Source organism: Alligator mississippiensis, chromosome 3 (genome assembly GCF_030867095.1).
Source record: "Alligator mississippiensis isolate rAllMis1 chromosome 3, rAllMis1, whole genome shotgun sequence".
NCBI lineage: Eukaryota > Metazoa > Chordata > Crocodylia > Alligatoridae > Alligator > Alligator mississippiensis.
Window position 1 is genome coordinate 298,563,635 of NC_081826.1, and position 23,858 is coordinate 298,587,492.

At 52.2% G+C, this 23,858-nt stretch overlaps 1 protein-coding gene across 1 annotated transcript in view; it reads right to left on the reverse strand.

The window, feature by feature from the left end:
* LOC102574838 (aquaporin-7) overlaps window positions 1–21,776 on the reverse strand; it is a 34,171-nt gene extending 12,395 nt beyond the window's left edge. The window contains exons 1-2 of the mRNA XM_006268251.4: window positions 21,461–21,776; window positions 3,201–3,327 (exon numbers count right to left, since the gene is read on the reverse strand). Of these exons, the coding sequence (XP_006268313.1) occupies window positions 3,201–3,305 (105 nt within the window). The 5' untranslated portion in view covers window positions 3,306–3,327; window positions 21,461–21,776. The remainder of the gene's footprint in view (window positions 1–3,200; window positions 3,328–21,460) is intronic.
* Between the last annotated feature and the right edge of the window lie 2,082 nt (window positions 21,777–23,858).

The window sequence follows — 23,858 nt, forward strand, 5'->3', positions numbered from 1 at the left end:
GTTTGGAAACGGGCAGCATTTCCAAACCAGGACCACGCATAGTTTCAGAGACAAGACACGGGTTGGGACGTGTACCGTGCTATTATGTGTCTGGATTTTGACACGGCACATCCACAGGACTCTCTGTAGGTAGACGGTGCTTTCTATCATCTCAGGGAGCGGTGCCGGGCCACCCCCTCCTGTAGGCTGGACCGTACGCTTGGAGTATCTGCACGGAGCCGGGTCAGGTGCAAATTCAAACCCCAGGTCTGCATAAAGCAAAGCACGTTGCTTGCCTAAGGCTAAGGGAGCTCTTTCCTTTCAGGCTCTGATCTAGTCTAATTAATCCATGGGAGGCTTCCCATGAACTTCAGCGAGCTTTGGACTACGCTGGTAGTCACGAGAAGGATGGAAGACATGTCCTTCATCACTGATGGACGCTGCAATTAGTTCTGCCCGTCAGCAGCTACCGGTGAAAGTGGTTGCTTATTCTTGGTGTACTGTGAGCTCTCCCCATAGACTGGTGTGAATTCGGGTTATTCGATGTATCGCAAAGTCCTCCATGGATCTGCCGCTCCAAGGCCGCCCATGGGAAGCACTAGACTACAGCAGGCAGGAAAGCAGGTCCCCAAAGCTTTGTAAGACAACCCCAGTGCTGCATTGGGCATTTCCCTCCCCGCCTAATTCTTTATGCAGATACTCTGTCCTTTCTGCCAAACCTGCTGCTGGTTCACCTGGCACATCCCTTAACACAGTACGCCAAACATGACAACTGTGATACGATAATGGACACCCCACGATATCCCTGCCAGTCCATGGTGTCCACGGCGCGGGCTCATTACAGGGCTGCACTGGTACACACGCTGCCCAGTCTGCTTGCAGAAGCCCAGGCGTGTGGCCTGTCGGGATAGCACCAACAATATTTCTAAATATAGATAAGTGACAGTGTAATTCCTCTAATGATCACTGTGTTGCCTCTGTCCTCCCTTCTTCCCACCTGCAATGCAGCTACACCCACTTTCTGGGTCTCGCCTTGAGAGAAGTTGTCAGCTCTTGGAGCAAGGCCTGGCTTTTGGCGTGTTTACACGGGTCATGGCCTCGTGAGGCTCCACCCGTCCCAATCTGGAGCTGCCATCACGTTAATGAACGCTGGCAAAAATCCAGAGGATCCTGCCCTTCACGTTGCCAATCCTTCAACACCACTGGTTTGCCCAAGAGAGGAGCAGGGTGCAGTAGCAAGCTTATGTCAGGTGAGAGCAATGCCAAGCTGTGCTCTGCTCTGTGCCTATGGGATGTAGTAACGTGCAATGCCCATCAGGGTTACTGCAAGCGCTTATCTATCCACCCCACCTAGAACCACACAAAATGAGGGTTGAAAAGAGCTCAGGGGTCACATCTAGTCCAACCCCTGCTCCAAGCAGGACCAGCCCCAACTGCATCATCCCAGCCAGGGCTTTGTCTACCTGGGTCTTCAACACCTCCAAGGATGGAGACTGCACCGCCTCTCTGGGGAGCCTGTTTTACTTCAGTTTGAGCTGATGTGATCACAGGTTCAGCAGATCAAAGTCTCCAAAATGTCTAGGAGCCCCTCCGACACCTCCTGCCGGAGGCCTGCCTCCAAATCCATGAATACTCTCAGAAAATGCCTTGCCCCCCTGGTCTTGGAAAGCAGAGAAACTCCAACTCTCATCTCCTGAAAAAGTGGGATTTTATATTTCATCTGCATGTCCCCCAGAGTCAAGCGACTTGACCCCAGCTCTGCCGGGACACCCCAGAGGGTATGACGTGGGGTCACTGCGCCCGTGACTATGAAACTAGTTAGGACCTCCTCTATCATCAGGTGCTTTATCAACACCTCTGCACGATCTGACTCTTGTATGAAAAATGAGAAGAAAAAAAATTGTTTGCTAAGCTCCTGGCAAATATCCTGGTGGATAAGGCTTATTTGCCAAGCCAAATGACCAGATGCCCTTTCACAGCTGGGTAGGTTGGCAGCAGGCTTTGCTGAGAGTCCACAGCAAGGCTTGAACCCTAGAGCTGTGGCAAGACACCCCGACGACCCTGTGGCCTGGGGTCTATGCATACAACAGAGCGTGAAAAAAACACATGCCCATTCGGTACGTGCAGGCAGTGCCATGTGTTTGTGCGTGCAAGCGGGAGACAGGGAGAAGAAGAATCACGGGCACAAGCAGCCCTGGCGTCACTGCAGTGCCCCGACTCCAGGGCTGCCCTGTGCCCAGCTCTGTACAAACGAATCCCTGCCCCAGACTGCTGGCACCAAAGGTTGGTGGAGCAATTCGGGGCAAAGGCAGCGTTTTCCTGTCCAATACCCAGCACAGCGGGGCTATTTGGGTGCTAAAGGAGAAATGCAAGATCCCTTCTGCATTCCCGCTTTGACTCTTTTGGGATGCCCAGACCACCAAATCACACGTTGTAAGGAGAGGTCTGGAGCTGGAAACGGGGCCTCTCACTCTGAAGCCCCAAATCTGCTTCTCCTACAAGTTATTTGGTGAGAAGTTGTCCGATAAATAGGCACCATTGCAACATCAAGCAGCAGGGGAAGACCGGGTGCGATCGGGCATGCGTATCATTCACTAAGAGGTGCCGCCCAAGCCCACGATCCATCTGGCTCTGAATTACAGTCATTACTCTTATTAGACTGGACACGGGACAGCAATATGTTTTGTGTTCTTCCCCACTGGGCAGTAACAAGCCAGGTTGGAAGGGGGAAGCCTCTTAGACTATGTCAGTGGCAGGATCTGCCCTTGGGCAAGTCCCTTAACCTCTCTGCCTCACCTTCTCCACGTGCATCCTGGGGATCAGGACCCGTGAGCCAAGGGAGGCTGGCAGCAGGCGCCGCCTGAGTAACCAGCTGGCCGCTATCGACGAGCTGCTGCTCCGTGGCTTTGGCAACAAACTCTTTATTCTCTCGCAGCAGACAATTAGACCCGTTGTTTGGTTCCCAGGCTGCTGCTGCTTTCTTGATCTCTCCACTTCTGCCTTTGCCCCTGACAATAAGCCCATTCAGCTGCCAGGCAGGGCAAACCTCGGCGGAGAGTTAACCCGTAGCAGCCTGCCAGCACCGCAGGTGTCAAAAGGGTCTGGCGTGAGAGCTGTGCCCGGCTGCTCTGGGAAATGCCCGTGTCAGCCGCGGGCATGCATGGACCCATGCCCACCTGTGCGAACGCACACACATGCACAACACAAGCCGTCTCCCTTACCATCAGCAGAAAGGTGCCCAGCGCCTCGGCCAGTGCCTCCCGGACGAGCTCGTTGCGGACCGTCAGGATCTTCTGCATTTTCTCCAGCATCCTGCGCTCTGCCATCAGCGCTCAGCCCCCCAAGCCCCTGCGGCAAAAGCAGATGTCATGACACGGGACAGTTCCCTTTTGAGACGGCTCGCCCCCCCTTCGCCCTCCAACGCCCCCAGTCACTCGATTAAAGATGAACAAACCAATGAAGCAGCAACTAGCCTCAAAGTCCCTTTTTTTGTTGTTTTTAAACCCTTTTTTTTTTTCCCTCTTTGCACTGGTTAACTCCTGGGGGAAGAGGAGGTCGCTCAACATGACAAAGGCGTAACATTGCTAGAAGACAAAATAAACTTTGCTCCTCCGTCAGAGTCCGTCCCCATGGAGACAGGGTGACAAACATCCCAATTGTAGTCCTCGCGCTGCTCTCATTCTCCGTGATCTTTTTCCTAAGGCGCAATCAGCCAGCTCCTGTTCGGTGTCCCAACGAGCTGCCTGATGTATCGCAGGCGGATGCCTTTCAATGGATGGAGTTAGGACTGCTCACCTGTGTGTCTTAGGCCCTGTACTGAAACCAGCTTGCGGAGATTTTCCTTCGGCTTCCTTTGAAAACACCTGAGTCCTGCCCCGACCCTGGTGGGGCACCGTGGCAATATTTCAGGGGTGCTGGTCGTAGCCGTGTTGGTCTAAGGACCTAGGCAGCTAACATTATTTTGGGTAAATGTGATATCTTTCTAAAATAGTTGGAAAAATTGTTCTTTGCAAGCTTTCGGGTGCAAACACCCTTCTTCAGGCAGAGGGAGAATGAAGAAGGGTGTCGGCACCCGAAAGCTTGCAAGGGACCATTTGTTTCCAACTATAAAAGACATCACATCTACCCAAAGAGCAATGTGTGATGAACGTGGCAGCTAGAGGTTCACGACAGTCGGATATTTCTGTTCCAGCACTTCAGGACGGTGTTTCTTAAGCTCTCTATCTTGGGCTCCTTCCGCTGGGACAACGAGGAGCCAACAAATGTTGTCTCAACTTCTTCTGCTCCTCCGTATCCCATCCACGCTTGGGTGGGTACCCTGAGCACGCAGGTCTAATCCCCTGCCGGGGGGCCAGGAAGACTTGAATTTCATAGGCAGACATTCCCTTCATCCACCTTCCCGACACAGGATCCCTTTTCTTTCATGCTAATGCCCTTCGGCTGTTGGATAATTGACTGTGGGAGACAGGTTTGCATAAGCACAGGGTTTACAAGGCGTGGGACAAGCACCTGGCTCTGGCAAGCAACCAGGAAAACAACCTAATAAACCCACAAGTATTGCAGAAACCTGGAAAGGAAGAGACTGGCCCCTCCTAACACGTGTCCCTGGCCCTGCAGGGCTTTCCCTCGCGATGAAAACACTCCCTGCAGAGTCCCGCGTCTACATGACAAGGCTCCCACCACTTCCACCTGGAGACATTTCTGCAGCTTGTAGGATCTCACTGCCAAGAAGGTTCCCTTGATATCCATGCCAAATTTCCCCTCCCTAAATGCAATCCCCTTGCTCCTATTTGTACCCCTTTATTGCAACGTTCTCATGTCCACGTCCCCCAAACCCGCCTAAGGCAGTTATCACATCTTCCTCTTAGTCACCCATTAACCAAATTAAACATATTCACTCCTTTACAGTCCTTCCTTGGACATCTGTTTCCAGTCTCTCCATCATCTTGCTTTCTGTCCTTTCTGCAGGTCACCAGTACCTTCTTGGCCGGGCCATGCCCAGACCTCCTCGCAGAATACCAGGTCCAGGTGCACAGGGGCTGCACGGACAGGACCTATCACTGGTTTAACACGTGACACCAATGCAGACTTCACAGCTCACTATTGCACTGGCAAACTACAGCCATGCACTGGGGTTTCCCTCTCGCTGCTACAACCCTTGCTTCATGACTTACTGCATCTACCCATCCACACAGTACCTTGCCGCATAGGATGCAGCATGGGACAACACTAAGGAAGGAGCCTCCACAAATGATCTGCTGCATCTTGGCCAGGGAGGGTGTTTTATGCCGAAGGACAAGCCCTCCTCTTTGGAGGGACAGTGTGTTGACATCATTAAGCTGCTTAGCCAAAGAGATAGTCAACTACAAGCTGCCTGGGATATTAAAGACCATTTAATCAAGAAGAATGATAATCACACGGCTGCGTAGGGCGTTCCTGCCAGCACTTTGGGGTGTTTCCCTCCCTAGCACAGAGATGATACTGTGCCTGGAGGAGGAGTGGTGGCCAAGAGGGCAAAGAGTGCCCAGAGGAGATCCTCCCAGCTTCACGTGTCGCTCGATAGCTGTGCAATATCACCACTTCCCCATACTGCTAATGGGTGTACAAAGGGCTGAGAGGAGACGTGATTTCCAGCACATGCCGTCTTTCTGACGAGACATCAAGCTGACGTCCTGCTTCTCTGCACGAGATCTCACAGCATTTCTAACACGATCTCAGACACGAGCGGGTCTGTGCTCCTGCCAGGCTCTGCTAACAGATCATCATTTTCTTTTGAGTCCAAATCATAGCAAAATCAGACCTCGGGAAGTCAACGAATCCAGCGCCCTGCTCAGAACAGGATCGTGCCTGTCTAAATATCCCGCATGAAAACACGTGTCTAAACCTGCACTTAAAACAATCCCAGTGACAGAGATTCCCTGACGTGGGAAAAAGTGCTGTGACCTCTGGAGCAAGCAGAGAAAGAAAGTGGCCGGGGTGGACCTCGAAGAGTCAGCCAGGAGCTGAGTCCTTATCGGCACAAATGCTTTTACAACCCGGGTCAAAGAGCAGGCGGCGTCACCCATGGTGTGACACAGACAGGGAATCATACCCCCAAAAAGCAACTGTCATTAACTCTTTCCCTGTGGGGACAGATGACAAACACCCCAGAATGATATAACAACCCCAAAAAGCATCGATGCATGGAGATGTGTTGGAAAACACCCCCCGCATCCATCGCTTTACCGCCCACCTCTTCTGTGCCGGTTGCGGGAGCTCCGATGACCGTCCTGCCAAAATCCCACACTTGACCTCCTAGTGGGTCAGCTGGAGGCTGGTGTGTTCCCCGGGTGGATGCACCCGCCTTTCTCTTCAACCAGGCAAGGATGCATGTCGGCGACCAGGGCGCTAGGTGGTTCTACAATATGATGACCACCTTTATTCTTGGGCCTCAATAACGGGACCACGAGTAGCCCAGCAGATCCCCGGACCTCCCAAAATTTCAGCATCCCTCCCGTCTCCTTCCTCAGACCTCCCACGGCAGCAGTGCCGGCTGGGCGGCGCGGCTGGTCCATGCCTACCGTCCTGCCTGTCTCTAGCTCCCCACGTCCCCCTTTTCTGCAACCTTTCGACCTCTCCAGGCCTGCGGTCTCTTGCCGTCATCTCAGTCCCCTGCTGAACGGCCGGCTCCTGTCCCGGAGCCATTATTTCCAGGAAGGACAAAAGGATGCTACCTCCTACCGAGTTTCTTCAGTGAAGAAACTCCTGGTGCCTTCCTCGCCGCTGTCTTTGTGCTAAAATGGAAACCTCCCTCCCCATCAGCCGAACCGGCCGCACCGGCGGCCCAGCTGAGTCAGGATCGGTGCCCTTGGCTCCGGGTGGGAATCGCGTCTCTGCTGTTTCACCTGTTCAGCCTCCGGCTTCGAGTGCCGCCTGCCTCGAGGTGCCGTGTCCCGGACCGGTGCCGCCGAACCGGTCGCCGTGACGCCCCGCCAGGAACTCCCGGAGCATCTCCGCGACTACCGGCTGTTCTGGGCTCTGGAAGTTTCCACGCGCATCATCCTTCCGGAGGCAATCACCGCCGGCTTCCTCCCTTGTCATTTCTTCCTCTTTCTAACTATTAGTCACTCCTCTGGAGCTGCGCAAGCCCTTCCTCCGTCCTTCCCTCCAGCCGCAGCCGAGACCCAAGAGAGGCTTGCCACCGCTTTGCTTCAACCGCTTCCCCCCTGGCTGCCTCCTCTTCGGATCCGTGGGTTAGAAGGGTTCATCCCGTCCAACTCCCCGCACAAATGCAGGATGCGCTATTTCTACCCCATTGCACGCAGAGCAATGTCCAGCTCGACAACCTCCACTGAAGGAGATTGCAACTTCCCTGCTGGCCTGCTGTACTGACGGTAAGGACGTCTGGGGGTATTTTTCCCCCTGGGTTTTAAATCGACATCGGTGTTGGTGCAATTTAACCACCCTCTGCAGCAAGGGAGGGTAGTTGTTCTCTCTTTTTGCTGCATGGCAGCCTTTAGATACCTGAAAGCTGCTCTCATCTCTCCCCTTACGCCAAATTACCTGGAAACAACCTGGAGAAGAGACCTCACAGCGCTTCTCACACTGACTGAGATGTTCATTAGTCTGTGCTCCTGCCCATATGGCCCATCATTGCTAAGACAGCTTCATTTTTTTTCTTAGAAAAACAGGGCTGACTCCTTTGTGTAAGAGGAGCAGCATCCAAAGAGGCAGCTACGATGTGCTTCTCTGCAGGAGCTGCCAGCATGATGCCCCAGGTCCCAAGTGAGCTCGACCGTCTCTTCCTCCTTGTGCCAGGTGAGTTTGCCCTCTCCGCTCTGGCTGGGAAGGAGGCCTTTGGAGGACTGCTCGGTGGACTGTCTGCAGGCAAAGTCAAAGAGAGAGCAGGTCACAGATGGGTTGGAGTTGCTGATGTTAACCAAAGCCAGTCCAGGGAGTGGAAAAGGGCCTGTGAAGTAGGAGAGGAAGAATCCTGTTCCTGATAAACCCTGTTCCCTTCTCTTTTCTCTGTGGCTAAGTACAATAGTCAAAAAGCCCTAGGCTGAATCAATTCAGTCTCCGCAGGTCAGCTGCATAGATTGAGCCGATAAGCAAGTGAACAGACATTCACTTTTGATGCCTGCAGTGGCCCAGACCAGAAGCCGGGAGGCGCTAGAGCACGCCTTCCTGCTTGGCTGAAGCATCAGCTTGTGCCAAGGCTAGCCCATCCACCCTGCCAGGGAGGGGTTTGCAAGGGAGGTACAAAGCATCCTGGGATGCTGGGGGAATGTGAGTTAACTTGAATCTGGAGAGGATCTGGGACAGAAGTTCAATAAACTGATTTACCCTAGCTCATAGATTCATATATTCATAGATGTTAGGGTCGGAAGGGACCTCAATAGATCATTGAGTCCGACCCCCTGCATAGGCAGGAAAGAGTGCTGGGTCTAGATGACCCCAGCTAGATGCTCATCTAACCTCCTCTTGAAGACCCCCAGGGTAGGGGAGAGCACCACCTCCCTTGGGAGCCCGTTCCAGACCTTGGCCACTTGAGCTGTGAAGAAGTTCTTCCTAATGTCCAGTCTAAATCTGCTCTCTGCTAGCTTGTGGCCATTGTTTCTTGTAAGCCCCGGGGCGCCTTGGTGAATAAATACTCACCAATTCCCTTCTGTGCCCCCGTGATGAACTTATAGGCAGCCACAAGGTCGCCTCTCAACCTTCTCTTGCGGAGGCTGAAAAGGTCCAGTTTCCCTAGTCTCTCCTCGTAGGGCTTGGTCTGCAAGCCCTTAACCATGGGCCCACTGTTAAGGGTCTCTGGACCCTCTCCAGGTTATCCGCATCCCTCTTGAAGTGCGGCGCCCAGAATTGCACGCAGTACTCCAACTGCGGTCTGACCAGCACCCGATAGAGGGGAAGTATCACCTCCTTGGATCTGTTCGTCATGCATCTGCTGATGCACGATAAAGTGTCATTAGCTTTTCTGATGGCTTCGTCACACTGATGACTCATGTTCATCTTGGAGTCCACTAGGACTCCAAGATCCCTTTCTGCTTTCGTGCCACCCAGCAGGTCATTCCCTAGGCTGTAGGTGTGCTGGACATTTCTCCTCCCTAGGTGCAGCACTTTGCATTTCTCCTTGTTGAACTGCATCCTGTTGTTTTCTGCCCACTTGTCCAACCTGTCCAGGTCTGCCTGCAGCTGTTCCCTGCCCTCCGGCGTGTCCACTTCTCCCCATAGCTTTGTGTCATCCGCAGACTTGGAGAGAGTACACTTCACTCCCTCGTCCAAGTGACTAATGAAGACATTGAAGAGTATCGGTCCAAGGACCGAGCCCTGCGGGACCCCACTGCCCACATCCTTCCAGGTCGAGACCGACCCATCCACCACGACTCTCTGGGTGCGACCCTCTAGCCAATTTGCCACCCAGTCAAATCTGACACTACATCCATCCAGGTTTATCTTAAACCAGTTTTGGCCACTTTGGAAGCAGTTTACGTGCACCGAACTTCTGTTGCGTTGCAGATTTGAACTGGTTTCTGACCATTTATACTGGTTTAGGTGCAATTTCTGTCCCTAGCCTGGAAGGCCAGTTGTGGATGGGCTTCAGGCACAAGCAAGCCCATTTTGATCTTCAGTACTCCAGAAGAGGTGTCACATGCGGCGTGGAAGAATTGCTACCACTTGACATGGGATGCTCTGTTACAGCAAGGGCGGGCAGTGGAAAAACATTTGAATTCATGAAGCAAGTCATGGGTACTTTGAAGGTGCTATGATAATGAAGGCAGTGGCTGACAGACAGGGCCAGGGCCCTCCAGCAGCACACACTTAAACTTGCTTTTCAAGCCCTCCCAGCACACTACTTTTTTACAGCCGCCCTGACAAAACACTCTGTGCTTCCTTAGACTGTAAATCTCAGGCCTCTCCGTGGATGTCAGCAGGGTCACTCCAGATTTAACCCATGCAACCAAAGCAGAATAACACAGGCCCTAATTCCTGCCCTTAAAGAGCTTATGATCTAAAGTCGGATGCAGTTCAATTCCCTGACCCCCTGGTGCCGCGTCAAGTAATCCCATCGCAATAAACTGACTGTGCTCCCTCTGCAACCCCGTTGGCATTGTGTGTGCCAGTCCTGACCCACGGGGACTATGACAGGACATCTCTAAAAAAGCATCAATCTGAGGGTCCTTCACACATGATTTGGTTTCAGTCAGTTAGTCCCATGTGAGCTGCTGGGACTATTTTGCAAGGTTAGGCCTATTTCTACCAATCCATGCTCCAGAAGAGGTATTTCTAGGTTTTTTGAGGCTGATTTTACCCCATATGCTCCCATGTGAGCATTTCTCCATTACAATAATGGAGGGTCAAAGGGAAGATACCACATCAAGTATTTCTCCAGAGAGTAGTACCCAGACACTGGGAGGCCTCTCCAATTTCTTTGTTTAGGAAATCAAGTAACAAAACCCCCCTTGCTCACAGCACTTGCTCTCATCGGGTCACTTCCAAGTTAATATTCAGCATCTCAGAGGTTTGAACCAAGCTGGGGAAAAACAGAGCTGTTTCTGGCTGCACATCAAAAAAAGGTTTTGTAAGAAAGTCCCTCCAACCAGTAAAAATTAAACCAGGATTTCAGCAAGCCAGCCATAGGCCAACCCCTCCATAGCTAGAATGGAAATGGGTCTTCCAGAGGAAGGCTGCTTGTGCCCACACAGCTTTGCAAAGCTGTATGTTTGCAGAAAGATGAGCTCAATATGGGCTTGATGCTCTGGTTCGTACAATGGATACTATATCCATGATATAGGGAATATAGTATCATGATATAGTTAGTATTCCTGTACTCTCACACAAAAGCCTGTCCATCCACATTTCCCATTGAAATCAACTGCACTTGGACTTCAGTGATGGACGACTGGGCAAAAAGATGTTCCCCACAAGTTACATTAAGAAGATGAAGGGGAGATTGAATAGCAGCCTTCAACTCCTGCAGGGGGGCTGCAAAGAGGATGGAGCTGGGCTGCTCTCACTGATGACAGACGACAGGACAAGGAGCAATGGGCTCAAGTTGCAGCAAAGGAAGTGCAGGTTAGATATTAGGAAAAACTTTCTCACGGTGGGGCACCATGAACACTGGAACAGGTTACCCAGAGAGAGGGTAGAGTCTCCATCCTTGGCGGTTTTGAAGGCAGCATTAACTTCACCTCACTGCATAAATAATTGGGATGAACTACACAAGGAACTAAGCAGAGCTAAGCGAGACCGGATTTATATCCTGTGACTTTCGAGCAGGGCCTGGGCAGCAGAACCAGCCTGGCAACACTGCCATAATGGCTGGGCTACAGATGACAAGTAAGTCTACCTTGCTTCTCCTTTCACACAAGGCTCAACAGAGGGTGGTGGATGCATGAGGAAGCAATACCAGCTCCACACATCAGCTCCTTTTCTCCCCGCTCTGAGTTAAGCAACCAGTGACAAATGTTTTTTGCCTGGTTGTCCAGCCACCCACATCTATCCTGCATATAGAAGGCTGTAGATCAAGGTGTCAGTGTGCTTTATTCATGTCACTAAGCTATAATTAGTTTGGCCTCCAAAGTATAAGGAGTGGACCAGCTCCAACTCCAGCACAAGACACAGATGACACCCTGACTACTTGAGTGGGTGCTGCTGATGCTTAGGTCACCCGTCCACAATCAACGTGATAGTCACTGGTGGTAACAGGCCAGGCCATGAGCTCAACCAGGCGGGTGGAGCTGTCCTCCCTTGAGGTTGTCCCGCCACGAGGAATACCCTCTGCCCAACGCTGCTCTTGCTACTGCACAGGCTCTATGGCATGTTTGTGCAGCTGTCTCCTGAGACCCTGTGTTTTTCAAACCTGTTCTCCCTAGCAGCTGCGTCCCTTCATCTCTCCAAATCCCACCTGGGCTCAGATCTCTCCCCTAAGAGCTCAGGGTTAAGATGAGCTTTAGGCGGGGGAAAATCCCAGCTCAGCTAAGACTGTACTATGAAGCAAAAATGATGTTTTCCAGGGAGCCAGGAAGATGGTTGACAGCTGAAGCATCTCTTCTGATCCTTTACTGGGGTCTTGGTCTCTCCAGCTTCCCCTTCACTTGTCATCCCTTCTGTCTCAGCCTTGACCTTGCTTCTAATGAAGACAACAATGATTTTGAGGCCTCAGTCTCATAAAGTTGTCAGTTCCTCCTTAAAAGCTACTGGCTGTCCTCAATCGGCAGAGAGAACCAACTTGCAGAAGCTTCTCCTTCAATGACAAACTTCTTAGGACCTCCTGTCCTTGTAGGGAACCAGTGAAGATGCAGCAATGTGACCAGGGACATGCAGAGGGTCTGTGACAGAGGCAGGAAGCAAGCTCCAGCCTCCCAACTCCCTGATAACTGGTTTTAACCCCAAAAGCCTCCTTCTGCTCATGTCTTCACTGGCATTTTACTTATCTCCCATGAAGAGACAGCTCCCACCATGATACGAACTGCTGGCTCCAATCCCATTACTAGAGAGATGGGTGGTTTCGGGCCTGTTCCCACTGCTGCCTTTCCTCCCCTCCCCTTGCTACATTTTCCACCCGGAGGACATGAAACAAGAGGGTTGCCAAGTCCAGGTGCCGATAGCGTCTGACGACCCAGGAAGTGGAAGTGAAGGGTCAGGTGACCCACAGTCCACTATATAAGCCCAAGCCTTAGACCAGAAAGGGGCAGTCTGGCCAAGGGAGCCACTAGGGACAGAGCTATCCTGGGACATTGCTGTGCCTGGAGACAGGCAGTGTCATTTTGGAGCTCTTCATCTTATTCCCCAGAAGATCAGATTGTGGCTGAAGGGGAGGCGAAGACCACCGAAAGGGGTGCCTGTGGACACCCAAAACTCAAAGCTCAGCCAAGCAGGCAGAGTATAAGGACTGAATATGATTTGGGACCACTAGTTCACAACGAGGTGCAGATCACGAGTTTTGGAGATCACAAAGTTAAGCCAGGAGCCAGCAGCCCTGAATAGTGGGTCCTGAACTTAAAGGCTCAACCAAGCAAAATTGGGACAGGGCCAGGGAGCTCTGGACCAGACAAAGACCCATTTCTGTAAAGCGTGCCTAGCTCCTACTGAGTTTACATCAAGACGTGGCAAGCAAGAAGACTAAACGGAAGTAGATGGAGGGCACAGACAATGGAAAGTTCATTGTGACACCCGTGGGGTGCCTACACCTGCCCACACAAAGGCTGTACTAGATGTCAGTCACCCTACGGTGAAGAAGACCCATTTCCTTTGCTGGTGTAGATGCAGCCTCAGGTCAAGCAATGGACTCCCGGTGTGGAAGGTCCCACATCAGTCATACCCAAGTAGTGATGCTGGTGCCAACACCTATGGCACTTTGGGGGAGCTGGGCAAAGCCTTACTCCTCCAGGCTCTGCATGACTGCTCCTCTGAAGGCAGAGATTGCATAGGAACCAGTCCTGCTGCAGCGATTTCATGGGATCGGGCCACAAGCAATATTCCCCCATCTGGTTTAACATTAGAGCTGTCTCCTCTGCCCCCCAGAGCTCATTTTCCACTCAATCGCTCCTCATCAAAGCTGTAAATGTTACTGTGTCACTGCGAGGCCAGGCTTCTGCCCATAAACCATTAACTCTGCTCACCCGAGCGGCTCAGAAGCAGCATTCCCTGGTACCAGAGGTGCTCATGAACCCTGAAGATAAAAGAGTTATGGGGCTGGTCCCAGCCCTGGGCTCTATGTCATGACACCCCTTTCACCCCTATGTCTCCTATACATCCCTTCAGGGGACCCAGAGACTCATCATGGGCAAGCAATGGCTGCCGGGGGGCAGGCAGGATGCAAAGCTGTGTCTCGTACTCATGGCTCTCTGAGGAGGGAGCTAGACAGGTGCTGGAGCTGCTGGGTGCTCCCAACTACCATAGGCTGCAGTGAGGGAACAGGGCACTCAGCACCATCAGGACTAGGCTCTCAATTGATAAGAAACACAGGAACGTGTTTGGGGAACGAGGCAGTGTCCGTGCATCAGGCCTTGGTGTGGAAGGCTCAGTGATATGTGGATTTTTCTTTCGCTGATGAACAGATTGAGCAGATCTGGTTTCCTCCACCCACTCCTCAATCTTGCTTCCTCCCATGGCCTAGTAATCCCAACATTGCCCTCCATGAAGGGCAACTCATGGGACACATGTTGAACCCCACAGGTTTGCTTGAGCCCAGTGGTTCTCATTCACGTTCCTCTTGAAGGTGCCACATGGTGTAAGATGTGCACACATGATCACAGGATAAACTCCGAGATTTCAAACAGGAACTCACGTGTTAAAGCTGTTCTGACCGATTGTGGTCTTCCTGAGTTCATTGCAACAGAAGAATTGCTCTAGTACTTTTCTCTAGTCAAAAAGCAAGTGAAAACGAAGAGCTGACATTTCCCAAGGGATATGTTGAGTCTGGCAAGAGGTGCCGTGACTCTACAAAGGCTGAGAACCACTGCTTTAGTGTCTTTCATCACGTGTCCCTCATCTCCGTGATTCCTGTCCAGATCACAGCTCTTTGGGGAAGGAAGCTTGTTTTAATGGCCACTACACTGCCTTGTACATACTCGGAGCTACAAAACTACAGTCCTTATTATTATCACCCTGGGGTCTCATTTGTGGCCTTGAAAAGTGCTGGTGAAAGATGGGAAGCCCTGAAGATCTCAAAGTTCAACCGCGGGTAATTTGGTTTTAATAAGTCAACAGGTTTTTACTGGCATTCACCAAACTCCTCCTACCGGCATCAGAGGGCAAGTCGCCTTGGTCTGGGACAGAAGTTGCATGAATTGTTGCATCAGTCAGTTAAGTCTGACACTACGTTCAACCAGGTTTATCCCAAACTGGTTTTGGTCATTTTGAAACTGGTTTATGTGCACTGAACTTATGAGGTTTAAACCAGTTTCTGATTGCTTAAACCAGTTTATGTGTAATGTCTTGTCCCTAGCCCTTCTGTCCAGCCTGGCTTGGCCCTTGCTGCAGGTTCATCTCAGCGGCAGGCTTGGTAAGCTGTTTACAGGTGTCTGGAGAGATGGAAAGCTCATGGGATTTCATTTAGCCTGAGTGGTCTTTGATGCTGCTGCTTTTCCAGCCGAACCGTGGAGTTGCTTTCAATTAAACATTGAAACAGACCCAGAAAGAGAAGCAGGGGGAAAACGTCCATCTCCAACTATACTGCTTTGCCCTGTCTGGATAAAACTCGTCTTTGCTAACACTGGCACCATCTTCACCCCTGGGAATCACCCCTGCGGGTGATGGGGGCCAGCCTGTTGAAAGAGAGACATTAATGTCCAGGGAAGGTCTCTTCCGACAGTCCTGATGCACAGAGCGATGGTGGGGAAGGAGACAGCTCAGTGGGTGATCACTGAACATGGGGGTTTCACCTCTGTGCAGCCAGTTTGAAACCAGTCCCAGTGATCAGGAGTCAAACCCTATGGCAATTTAGAAGCTTCCAACAGACAGCAAGTGCCCAGCACGCGATGATGCTAAGTGGACATCTCAGCAGGAAGGCCCAAGAGTGAGCTGTCCCCGGGGGCTGAACTTGCCTTTCCCTCTCCACCGTCGGGGCCGTGATAAGTTGCTATGGAAAACTCTTGCAGTGTTTGCATCTCTTCTCTGGTAAAACCAGCTGCCTCTGTCCTCAAAGGTGGTGGCTCTCCCTTTCCCCTGGCTGTTGCTGCTGTTGTTTCTCTGTTGTAAACATGACTTTTGGAAGAGATGTAAAACCTCTAGTTATAACCTTTTCAAGGAGAAGGTTAGCCCACCAGCACCTCTGCCTGGGGTCTGGGCACCATCCCCTGGAGGATGAGACATTAACTGCTGTGGGTGGTAGGGTCCAGGCTAATCAGTCCATTGGCCTGACCTGGCATTCAAATGCTTGTTGCTGAACCAGCCTCTGCATGTCCATCTGGACCTACCATATATAATGACCTCCCCTGGGAAGCTCCATGGGGGGGGTCTATTGATACCTCTTGGTTTAAAGGCAGTGAGGCCATGTCAACATTAAGCTTATCTTCTGAAGGATGCCTACAGCTCATAGTCTTAACATCTTAGAAAATGAGTGTTGGAGGGGAGCTCAGGAGGTCACATCTAGTCCAACCCCTGCTCAAAGCAGGACCACCCCCAACTACATCATCCCAGCTGAGGCTTTGTCTACCTGGGTCTTCAAAACCTCCAAGGACAGAGACTCCTCCAACTCCCTGGGGAGCCTGGTCCAGTGCTTCCCCCGCTGCTAGTGAGAGTTTTTCCTAATATCCAACCTCAACTTCCCTTGCTGCAACTTAAGCCCATTGCTCCTTGTCCTGCCATCTGTCCCCACTGAGATCAGCCCAGGTCCATCCTCTTTGCAGCCCCCTGCAGGGAGGTGAAGGCTGCTATTCAATCCCCCCGGTCTTCTCTTCTGCAGACTCAATCAGCCCAGTTCCCTCAGCCTCTCCTCACCAGTCCTGTCCCCCAGCCCACAACCATTTTCGTTGCCCTCCGCTGCACTCTCTCCAATGCATCCACGGCCTTTCTGTAGTGGGGGGCCCACAGCTGGACACTGGACTCCAGATGTGGCCTCCCCGGTGCTGAATAGAGGGGAATGATCACTGCCCTCGACCTGCCGGCAACACTCCTACCCATGCAGCCCAGGATGCTGGTGGCCTTCTTGGCTACAAGGGCATGCTGCTGGCTCCTAGACAGCTTAATTTATGTATGTACCCTCCACCCATATTGTCCACTGTAACCCCCAGGTCCTTTTCTGCTGTGAAAAACAGTACATAAATTAAGTTTGTTTATGTTACATGATGTGCGCGTGCGTGTGTGTGTGTGCACGCGCACACGTGGGTCAGAGGGTCAGAGGTGCCACCTCACCTCATTTCCCTACACTCGTTCCCCTACTTCTCAGGCCACCTCCACTCTCTTGTGCCATACGTTGATGTCAAAATGAATACATGAATTAATGTATTAATGACATACATTAAGGGAGGCTGCCTGGAGTTGGGCTTTTGGTGCCTCGCCCAGCCCTGCTCATCATTAGGCTCCAGTTGACTCACCCCTAACCAGGGCAGGGCTCCCCCCTACCCATTTGTCCAGGCTCCCCTGGCCCAGTCTCTCTCTCTCTCTGAGGTTTGGCCCTAGCTGCCCAGCAGGTCCCCACTGGGGTCAATTGGGGCCTTGGCCCCTCACAATATGGGGGGAGGGGCTCTGGGACCCTTCTCCTGGGACCCCTTTTCTCTGGTCCTCTCTTCAGGCCTCAACCCCACCAGTGCCTGATTGTCAGCCCTTGGCCCCAAGCACAGTCCACCCCCCCAAGGCTTCTCTAGGACCACACGCTGGCCCCTCAGCCCCTCCTGTGCCTGGCTGTTGGTCCCTCAGCCCCCCAGGCACATCCCCTTTAGGCCTCCTCCCTCTGCCCCTCCACCCTTCGGACATCTACCCCTCTAGACCTCACTAAGCTCATGCCTGGGTTTTGACTTTCTTAGCCTTGCCTCCGCTTGCTCTGCCTACCCCTTTTGCAGGGTGGCTTCCTCATCCCCTACAGATACAACCTGGTCCTACGGTCTAATATAAACCCCAAACAACAGCAAACAAAACATAGACTCATCTCCCACCTATGTAGCCCACCTGTAGACCCTCCTTCTACAGCAAGGGTCTGAGCCTTGGGCTCCAGACTCAGGCTTATATGACCCTCACTCCTCTGTCTGCCAGTCACCTCTCCTGGCTTGTTGCTGATAGGGTCTAAATGCCACTTGTTCCCTATTCAGCAGACAAGGGTTCATCTATCTGCAGTCTGCAGGCTGAGTCCTGCAGCCCTTTCAACTGAGCTCCTTGCAGGCTGCACCCGCAATGCCACTCCTTTCTCCCTTCCTCCAAGTAACATGGGGGGGATAAGGGTCCCCCGTTACAGTGTACATGTGCATATCATATAATATATTGCAATAATATAGTATAATGCAACGCAATACAATAGTACAGTATTGTATAGTTGAGTAGAGTACAGTATGATAAAATGTAATGTAATGCAATGAAATATCCCTGAACTTCTGCTGCCCACTGGCTAAGACAAAGTCTGGTACTGTCATTATTTCGACACTAATTAAAAAAGAAATCATATGTGTGTGTGTCACACCTGTGACACACACACGCACACATGCATGCACGCACGCACGCACCATGTAACATAAACAAGCTTAATTTATGCACGTTTTTTCACAGCAAGGCCACGAGGAGGCAGTCAAACCCTACGGCAGACCTAAGACATCAGGTTCCCTGCTGACATCAGAGAAGAGTTTGCAGTCTGTATTTACTTTTTTAAATGCACAGATGTATTTAAACATGTATGTGTTAATTTAAAAGATTCTGTATTTATTTTGTGATTACACCTGACAGACACGGCCACAGTCTGTAGCCAACGACTCTTTGTGCTTGGCACTCTCCAAACAGAGACGATCATGCTCCCAGCTGGCAGAGTTGGCAGTCTGTGCATGGTGTTGATGGGAGACAAAGAGCAAGGAGATGCAGAGACGTAAGGGCAGTTCAGGTCGCTGGCCCTGAGCTAGCGTGGGTACCGACGGCAATGTGACTATGGCAGCAAGGCCTGCTCTGGGCCCTGGGCCCTGGGCAAGTGCTAGCAATAGCCCAGTCAGCTCATTCAAAACTCAGCTAGGAACAACTACAGCCGAGCTGCAAGGACGCTGCTGGACTGCAAGCCAAACTCACCTGAGAGCTCGTACCTAGCAATGGGGGCAGTGCGTGAACGGTTGGGAAATCACAAGGCTGCCCTCTAAGCCCCATCATCTTCCAGCTGGCTGTGGAGCCCCTCACTGATCACGGGGGATCATGGCCCTGGGGGCTCAGTCTTTATGGATGAAAGGCAAACATGCTGGCCTCTGCAGAGGATGTAGTGCTCCTTGCAGACAGGCCTAATGAACTCCAGACGATGCTGGACACCAGCTCTGAGGTGGCTGCTCAGGCTGGGACTCTGGTTCAATGCGTCCCAGTGTGCCTGACTGCACAGGGACTGCTGAGAGAGAAACTACTACGACCCCTCTCATCATGATGCAGGATAAGACCAGGAGCCAACAGAGCCAGCTCCGTGCAAGGAAGAGACCGTCTCTAGAGAGTACGTTGATATTACCCAGTAGGTACCGTATTGAGAAAAAGGCAGACATGGAGCAAACTCACTCCAGATGCACCCACCCTCTCTGGATTAGTCTGAGTTTTGTCCTCTCTGTCCATAGAGAAACCACTCGGCCTTCACGACTTCCCAATCATCCGGGAAGCACTACCTGCACTCAAAAGACCAGGAACCAGAATACATCATTCAAAGGCCAAGTTTCTTCTCCATCCCTTCCCTTTGACTCAAGCCACAAGCATCGCGGATGCCTCGAAGCAGCGTGGGCAGGTGGTACCTCCATTAGCAGAGACATCACATCCTCACGTGCAGAGGAGGAAGCTTCTTTGTCTCCAACTACCCATCTACTGCCTTAATCTTGTGCAGCAGCTATGCCATCTACTTCTAGCCCTCTGCTTCTCATGTGTGCCCACCAGTGGCTGTCTCCACTTCTCTCGCCCCTTCCCGTTTGCTCTCCCGTGTGCTCACCATCCCACCTTGTTTGCACTGACTCCTCTCTTTCTACTTCCCATCTGCCTACCAAAGCCATCTCTCCACCAGTTACTGGGTGCTACTGGTTCCTACAGGATTGTACTGGCAGCAATATTAGACCAAAGGTTGGGTTTGTCCACACAGTGAAGCTCCTAAGAAGGAAGGATGCTAGCTACTAATTCCCCATGTTCACACTCTTCATGTGAGCTAGCTTGCTTCTCTATGAAACTCGCACCCGAGCTGACTTTCATCAGGCCACAGGAAATTAAGACTGGAAGATCATCTAGTCTAGCCCGCTCGCTGCTCAAGGCAGGAGCATCCCTGACTAAATCACCCTGCTGAGTGTCTATGCAACCTGCTCTTGAAAGTTTCCAAGGAAGGAGGAGATTTCACCACTTCCCTAGGTGCTTATTCCAATGCCTGGGCACCCTCAGAGTCAGAAAGTCCCTCCTCATCTCCAGCCTCAGTTTCCTCTGCTGCAGCCTGAGGCTATTGCTCCTTGTCCTGTCCCCTGTGGCCACAGAGAAAAGCCCATCTCCATCCTCTGTATAATCACCCTGCAAGTATCTGAAGACTGTGATCAAATCCCACCCCAGTCTTCTCTTCTCCTGGCTAAATGACCCTAGTTCTTTCAGCCTTTCCTCATCAGTCTTGCTTCCCAGGCCCCTAATCCTTTCTGTTGCCCTGCTCTGGACTCTCCAGTCTGTCCACGTCTTTCTTGAAGCGTAGGGCCCAGGACGAGACACAAGACACTGGGAACGGTCTCACCAATGCTGAATAGAGTGGGAGAATCACTTCTCCTGATTTGCAAGTGACACTCCTGTTGGTACAGCCTAGGATGCCTCTTCTGCAACAAGAGCACCCCGTTGGCTCAGATGCAGCGTACGGACGGCCACTGCGACCCCCAGGTCTTCCTCGGCAGTGCTGCAGCCTACTCCTTTCCCATGCATTTCTGCATGCAGTTGCTCCACCCAAGTGCAGCACTTTTCCCTCGTCCTTGCCGAATCTCATCTCATCGACTATGGACCACTTGTCCAGTGTGTCCAGGTCATTCTGGATCCGAGCCCGGCCCTTTGTACTGTCCACAATTCTGCCCAACTTTGCAGTAACCTCCTCATGACACAAACTCTTCGATTCAGAGCCAGGAGGGGCTTTGATCAATCCCAGTGGAACAACAGAGCAACTCCTTTTCCTCACCCCCACTTCCAAACATCAAGCACAGGAAGGAGTGGAAAGGGAGACAGGAGCAACAGGGTTAATCCCACCCTCAGAAATCCAGCCTGAAAGTTTCAGCAGTTTTCCTTGGAGCGTCCTTCCTTGGTAGGGTAGACAACAACCTGCTAGCGTGAGGAGCATGAGCTGCCTCAGGCAGGACCTGAGTTCAGCTAAAAGTGTCTGACTATCAGAGGAGAAAAAGCAAAAACCCTCATTGACCCTTAGCTTGATCAGAAAGGCTTGTGATGTGCAATAGCAGAGGGATGCATTGCATGATCCAAGGGAGCCCTTCGGGTCCGAGGTCTCTTCCTCTCTCAGGGGCAGCCCCACTTCTCCGGTGGGTTCCCAACCTAAGTGAGTTCATGACCACTTTATACTCATTTGCTCTTGTACCAACACTGTCCTTTAGCACAGAGCATCCTTTTTCCCTCCCTAGTGTTCACCCCACTCGAGGGATTGAAACCAAGAAATGCTTCCTCCCCCACCACAGCTCGGCCTTCGTGTTGCTGAAGCAGGCAAGTTTTTTCAGTCCCTCCTCATCAGGCAGACTCCTTATTCTCCCATCCACCCTCGCAGCCCTTCTCTGCACCTCTCCCCATCTGAATTCATCCCTCCCGAGCATGAGTCAGGCTTGGAGGGCATAATCCAGGGCCGCTTATAAGGGGAGAAATGCTTGCCAATGTCTCCTACCTCTCTTGCTATGTTTGAGGATCACGTTTGCCTCTTTGCATCCTGATCGCAGTGCCGTCTCGCTGCAAGTGACTCTTACACCCTTTCTCTTCCTCCTCTCACTTCCAACTGGGGAGCTCCCGGCTCGGAGCAGGAATTCCTGCTGTTAGCCCCGAGGCACAAAAACTTGCCCTTTGCCCCGTTACATCTCATCCTGCTTCTGTTCCTCTGGGCCATCCGGTTCTTCTGACACGTGTCCTAACGAGGTCTCCATCCCAATGCGCAGAGCACTTCGTCAGCACGCTTCTATCTTGGCACCATTGCTGTTCGAGCCCGGTCCCACAATCAGTCCCCAAAAACCGCACTAGTAGCCTCCCTCCGACCCAACACTTCCTCTTCAGTTGCTGCGCCTCCTCCCCACCCATTACATCCTTCCCCACTTTGTGGGTCTTTTCTGCTTTAGCGAAAAAGAGGAAATGAGAGTTTCCATTTCCTGCTGCTCAGCGATTTGTGGTGTGACCTTTGGCAATGCCCGCAGCCTCCCTTTCTCCCTCGGTTAAGCAACGGTGATTCTTACCTTGCAGGGCAGAAGGGAGGGAGGAGAGCCCCTGTGTGCACTCCCACCGGGCACAGATGGAGCGTGCTCTTGTGTGTGACCCTCCGTTTCCCTCGGCAAGGGCAACGAGAAGGGGGGCGCAAAGCTGCCGCAGCCCAGCTTAATAAAGCAATCACAGGGGTGAGCAAATGCCAGGTAATCCCTGCAGGGACTGTGTCAGCAGGACGAGGATTAGGTGGTCGTTACTGCTCATTAAGTTGAAGCACTGTGGAAGGGGCTGAAGAGCCTGTCGAGGAAAAGCGGCGAAGTGGGGCCACGTCCTCCACAGCTGGCAAGCCCACCCTTGCTGGGCCAGAATAGGGGACATCTCCAAAACGCCGGCGAGGCAGCACGGTTTAGTGGATAGAGCACGAAGACTTGGTGCCAGGACTCCTGGGACCCATGCCTCGCTCTGACACTGACTCACTGAGGGACTCTTGATATCCCTTTTATCAAATGACCCTGGAGGGATGGGAGGCTCAATGAGCAGCTGGATGAGCTTTGCTCCTGTCTTTGCTGTCACTTCATCTTGCATCTGTGTCTGCACCGACTGGGGTAGTGCTTCCCAAGCTAGAGGAGGGGAGGACTGGCCGATCAGCTCAGCGCTGGCAGTAGCCTAACTCGTGGCACTCTCCAGCTTCGAGAGGCGTTTAGTAACATTTACCTAGCGTGTCCGCACGGGGAGGTGAGGCAGCGTTCCAGTTTAGGGCATGTTATTGCTGTGAGTGACCAAGGCTATGCATGTGGTTTCTACCTGGTGAACGAGAACCAGCACCTAATTTGCTCCAAATTTTCTTCTCCGGGGCAGTGCTGGGTTGGTATTTTATTTGCTGGTAATAGGTTCTCATTGAGTTACCAGGAGCTGGGGCCTCTCGGGCACCCTGTCTGATAAACAGAAATACTCTGAGCAGGATCTGGGAGGAAATAGCTCTGCATCCCAAGGGAATGCTGCTTCCTCCTGAGACTTGGCTTTTGTAGCAGCGATCCCTCAGTTGCCCTCAAGAAACCAAGAAGGTGCACATGGGATGTCCCTCATTCTTCTTCCTTCAGCACTGAAATGCAGCAGCTTTTGCAGCAAGAGCTGAAAAGTTTCCAGCCTTTGGGGGTGATGATAGGACGAGATGGGAAGAGCACAGAAAACTAGCATGAGCTCAACAAGCTGTCTCCTCCTTCCCAGGCACCACCTGAAACAAAGAGATGGGAGATGATGAGGCTTCCCAGGGGCTTAGCAGGGCCACAGCAAAACCACCTTCCCCACGTGGTCCAAAGCTGGATCCCTAGGAGGCACAGGAAGGCACCAGGAGAAGAGACCCTTACCCATCAGGCTGCTGCTGCCTTCTCTCAATAAATCCCAGGTGACCCGGGTCCCGGTTCAAGCTGCGGGATGCTGTTGGTGCCACTGTCTGGATTGACTGAGTTAGGATTTTGGAGTCTGAGACCTTTCCTCCTTGCCCCAGTGGATGGGAACCCAGGCAGGCACAATACCTGACTCCTGGGGCTACTTCCAGCCTGGACTGCCTGCTCCTGGGTTGCTCATTGAGCTCGTTGGCACAGATAGCCATGTGGCATGAGATCAAGTAGAAACCCCCCTCCATACCAGGAAGGCCATACAGAAGACACGGCTCCCTCTCTGGTCTTTGGTCCATATCCGAACCTCGTCCCCCATGGGCCTGAGTAAAGCCCAGGCCCAGAACCGGAGCATGCTCCCTTCATCATCATTTTGCCCTGACACCCTTCCCAAGTCTCTCAAAGCACCAGCCTGACGGTCCCATTTAATGCATCTCCCCATCCCCAGCATGGTGCTGGCCCCAGCAGACTCTCTTC